This window comes from Sarcophilus harrisii, chromosome 4, assembly GCF_902635505.1.
Source record: "Sarcophilus harrisii chromosome 4, mSarHar1.11, whole genome shotgun sequence".
In the NCBI taxonomy this organism is placed as follows: Eukaryota; Metazoa; Chordata; class Mammalia; order Dasyuromorphia; family Dasyuridae; genus Sarcophilus; species Sarcophilus harrisii.
The window spans coordinates 461,451,359-461,455,471 of record NC_045429.1 but is presented as its reverse complement, the minus strand read 5'-3'; the positions used below and the strand labels follow the sequence as shown (position 1 = coordinate 461,455,471).

General features: G+C 60.0%; 1 protein-coding gene across 1 annotated transcript in view; it reads left to right on the top strand.

Annotated features, from left to right (window-relative positions):
• The first annotated feature begins 900 nt into the window (after positions 1 to 900).
• The window catches only part of LOC100916736, a 71,594-nt gene continuing 68,381 nt past the window's right edge, over positions 901 to 4,113 (top strand). Inside the window, exon 1 of the mRNA XM_031968261.1 lies at positions 901 to 1,421. Coding sequence (XP_031824121.1) covers positions 1,363 to 1,421 — 59 coding nt within the window. The 5' untranslated portion in view covers positions 901 to 1,362. The remainder of the gene's footprint in view (positions 1,422 to 4,113) is intronic.

Sequence of the window (4,113 nt, the reverse complement as noted above, 5' to 3'; positions counted from 1 at the left end):
AGTTGCAGAGCAGGAAATAGAGCGTCTTCTGTCACCTAGGAAACAAGAAAGCTGGCCAATTTCAGCTACCCCCCATTTAGGAGGTGTGTGGCCAGGGCCAAGAGCACTGGCAGAGGCTCCTTGCCTTCTTCCTGCCTCCCCCCTCCTCCTTCTCCTCTAACCTGTCATCGTTCTTCCTCTTCCTCTCACCTCTTTCATCCTCATCTTTTCCCAACCCTTCTCTTTCCCCCCTTTTCCTCCATTCTTCCTCATCCCTCCTTTTCTTCCTCCCCCATTTCCTCCTACCTCTTTCTTCCTTTCTCTCTCTCCCTTCTTGCTTCCTCAAACTCCTCCTTCTCCTGTTTTACCCTTCTCTTTCCTTAACCATTCTTCTCTTCTTTTCCTCCTCTTCCTCCCTCCCTTCTCCTCCCTCCTCTTCCCTCTTTCTCCCTCCCCAAACTCTTCCTGTTCATCTTTCCTAATCCCTCCTCCTCTTCTTTCTCTCCTCTTCCCCTTCTTCCTCATCCTTCCCTTTCTTCCTCCTCTTCTCTCCTTTTCTGCCTCCCCAATTTCCACCTCATCTTTCTTCATCCCTCCTCCTCTTCTTTCCTTCCTCTTCCTCCCTCCTTCCTCACCCCTCTTCCTCCTCCTCCTCCTCCAGCGCGCCGGGTTCCTGGATTGGGAGTCTCCCGGAGCTCAGCCACCACCTGGCAGGCGAGCGCTCAGTCCGGCGCTCCCTGCCCGCCGCGCGTCGGGCCCCGCAGGTCCCGCTGATGGCAGGGCTGGAGAACTGCGGGAGGGAGTGATCGCCCCTCCCGCCCCCTCCCCACCGAGAGCCGCCTCGGGCTGCAGCTGCGGGAGGCGGCGGCCGGCGCTCTGACTCAGCCCAGGCGAGGCCGGGGCCGCCAGCAGCCCAGTTAGGGGCCGGGCAGGAGGGACGCGGGCTCCGCTGGCGCTGCCGCGGCTTACCCTCCCGGCGCCCCCCCTCCCCAGCTGTGGCCGCGCTCCCCGCGGAGCCTCAGCGCCTGGCCCGAGGCCCCGCCGAAGGTGGCGGCCCCTTTCCCGGCCCAGCGCAGTCGGGCTGGCGTCGGGGAGCTTGCGTGCGAACCCGAGGTGCTGCGCCCGCCTCCTCCCCGGTACTGCCGGGCCCTCCCCGCGCCGCGCTCAGCCTCCGTCCCTCCCTCTCTCGCTGCTCCCTCCGGGCTCGGAGGCGCGGGAGCCGGGCTCGGAGGCGCGGGAGCCGGGCTCGGAGGCGCGGGAGCCGGGCGCCGGGCGCGGAGGCGCGGGAGCCGGGCTCGGAGGCGCGGGAGCCGGGCTCGGAGGCGCCGGACACCTGGGTCCTCGGGCTGGTCGGGAAGAGCCGAGCGGGGAGCAGCCTTCGCCATGCTGCCGGCGGGAGGCGTCTATGCCGTGAAGAAAAGGAAAAAGCCGGTGCCGAAGAGGTGGGTACCCGGAGGGGGGAGCCGGTGGCCGCCTACCCGCCGCCGCCGCCCCACCTGAGCTGCCCGGAGCTCGGCTCGCTGGTCGGCCCGTCCCGGGGCGCTTTTGGAGAGTGGCAGCAGCCTCCCGTGGGGCTCCGGGTTTGGAGCCGAGCGTCCGGGAGGCTGGGAGGGGGCGAGCAGCAGGTCGGCATTTGGCGGAGGGGGAGGTCGAGAAACCTCTCGGCGGGGCCACAAATCTGCCAAACGGAAGGTCGGAATTAGAACCCAGTACTTCTGGCTCCAGAGCCAGGGCGTCCTCGCCCTGGCCCCGTCCTCAGCTCAGGAGTTCTGTCCCATCCAAAGGGCGCGGGCAGGGCCGGGAGTCCCAGCGGGGCTCCCGGGCACCCGAGACGGGGACCGAGCGGCCGGGAAGCGCCACCCCAGCCCTCGGAGAAGCTTCGTGGCGCAGAGCCGCGCGCTCCCCCTTCCCGGCTTACTTACGGACAGACACGTCTCCCAACTCGGAGGCCCGTCCCGCCGCGCCCCTCTCGGTCCCGCCGCGCCCCCCACCCGGTCCCGCCGCTCCCCCGATCTCGGTCCCGCCGCGCCTCCTCCCTGGGTTTTGCCTCTGGGGGTTCGGGGCTCGGCTAGGGCCGGTTATGTGGCTTTGATTTTAAACCTTTAATGTTCGCCAAGATCTCTTCCCTGCCCCCATCCCTCTCCCCAACCCCACGAAACGGCCTCCCCCCACCCCCCAGAAAAGTCTTTTTCTTTTCCTTTTTTGCTCAGAGCGGGATTTTCTTTCTCAGTTCTTCTGACCTGGCTCAGGTGTCAAGAGCAAGATTAAGGTCGTTTCTTTTCTTTCGGGGGAGGGGCCGGACTGAAGGCAGAGATGTATGAGGGGCAGAACAGCCGACAGAGGTGGGGGGGGGCACGGAGGGCCGTTCTCAGAGCGGCTCCAAGCCTGGCGCTGTCTGTACCCCCAGAGACCTGGGAGAACCCATGGCTGGTTTGGGTTCTAGCTATGTAGCGTGCAGCCGCGGGTGTTCCAGCCAGGGGCCAGCAGGGCTGCTGAGACTCTAGCTTGGGACCCGGCTGGAATCTGGGATTTGCCCCTTATTCTTGGGGGCCTTTGGATAAGGCCCTGTCTGGTTCTCAGCAGCCCCTTCCTCTAAAACAAAGGGTTGGGGCAGGTACGGGGCTAGTCATCGAACCCAGGACAGTGTGGCTCCTGTCAGTGGCCCGGAACCCAGGGCAGTGTAGCTCCTGTCTAGGCCGGAGGGGTGGCCTGGACATGTGGAATAAGGCCTCCCAGTCAGACTCAGCTTTGGGCTTCTCTCTTTTCCTCATGGTTACAGGGAGGGGGGCTTTTGGGGAAGGGGCTTCACTGACAGGAAGCAACAGCACCTTTAACACCCAGTATTCATAGAACAGTTCAGCAGCCCGGGTCATTCCTAAGCAAGATCTTTTCAAGGTCACGATTGCCTTGAGAACAGGCTGAGAGAAACAGGGACTGTTCAGGGTCTCACTGCCATGATGTTAATTACATCACCCGAGCATGGGGCAGGTGCCGGCCTGGAATCAAGGTGTTCCTGAGCCCGGCACAGCCTCTAGCTCTTCAGCCATGTGGCCTCTCCCCAGGCACATAAGCAGGACTTGTGCTTCCTTCCTTCCTCCAGGTCTGGAGGCATTGAAATCATGGAATACTGAAGGTTTTAGAGCTGAAACTCACTTAGTGGCCTTCCAGTCCCTCCTGATCCCGGTTTGACAGAGGAGGAAACTGAGTCACAAAGCATGGGAGAGTTGTGATGCTAGTTCTAGTTAGTTAAATCAAAGGCCCAACTCCAACTCTTGGGATTCCCAGAATTCTCTGCCCAGCTTGTTCTCTGAAGTGAAGGGATGAACCTGACCAAGTAGATGGAGAGTCATAACCGTGTCTTCTTGGAAAGCCCCGAGGAGCCACCTGTCCCAGCTCTCATCCAGAAGGAAAAGACCACTGGACCTCCACTTCCCCTCCTACTCAGTACCAAGCTTTCTCAGTGAGAAACGGGAGGGCGTGTGCCCAGATGAGTCTCAGGTCACAAAATTGTGAGTCCGGGGACCAGGAAATCCTCTTTGCCCAAGAAAACCTTCTAGGAAGCTGTGGGCACCGAAGACTGAGTCCTGGGGATTTGGCTTAGAAATGTATTAGCCTGTGACTTGGTGACTGTTTATTTTGCTACATGGGAATACATGTGACTGGGCAGGACACCTGATCATCTCCCAGTCTCCGTTTCCATGGCTCTAATTTGGAGACTAACGGTAGCCCCAAAACCTGAGTTTGTCATGAGGATCAAAGGAAATAACAAAGATGAAATACTTTTCAAACTCAAGTTTTATATAAATGCTAAGTAACTGTTGTATTCCTCAAGAGGAGTTCGAATAATGCTGTGTAAGTGTGAATGTGAGGATGTGTGTGTGTGTGTGAGGGGACTGAGCGTGAGAGTGGATGAGTGAGTGTGAGAGAGAGTGTGGGTGAGAGACAGAGAGAGAGAGAGAGAGAGAGAGAAAGAGAGAGAGAGAGAGACAGAGAGAGAGAGAGAGAGAGAGACAGAGAGAGAGACAGAGAGAGCGAGGCAGAAAGAGACAGAGAGAGAGAGAGAGAGGAGAGAGAGAGGGAGAGAGAGACAGAGAGAGACACAGAAAGAGAGACACACAGAGAGAAACAGAGAGA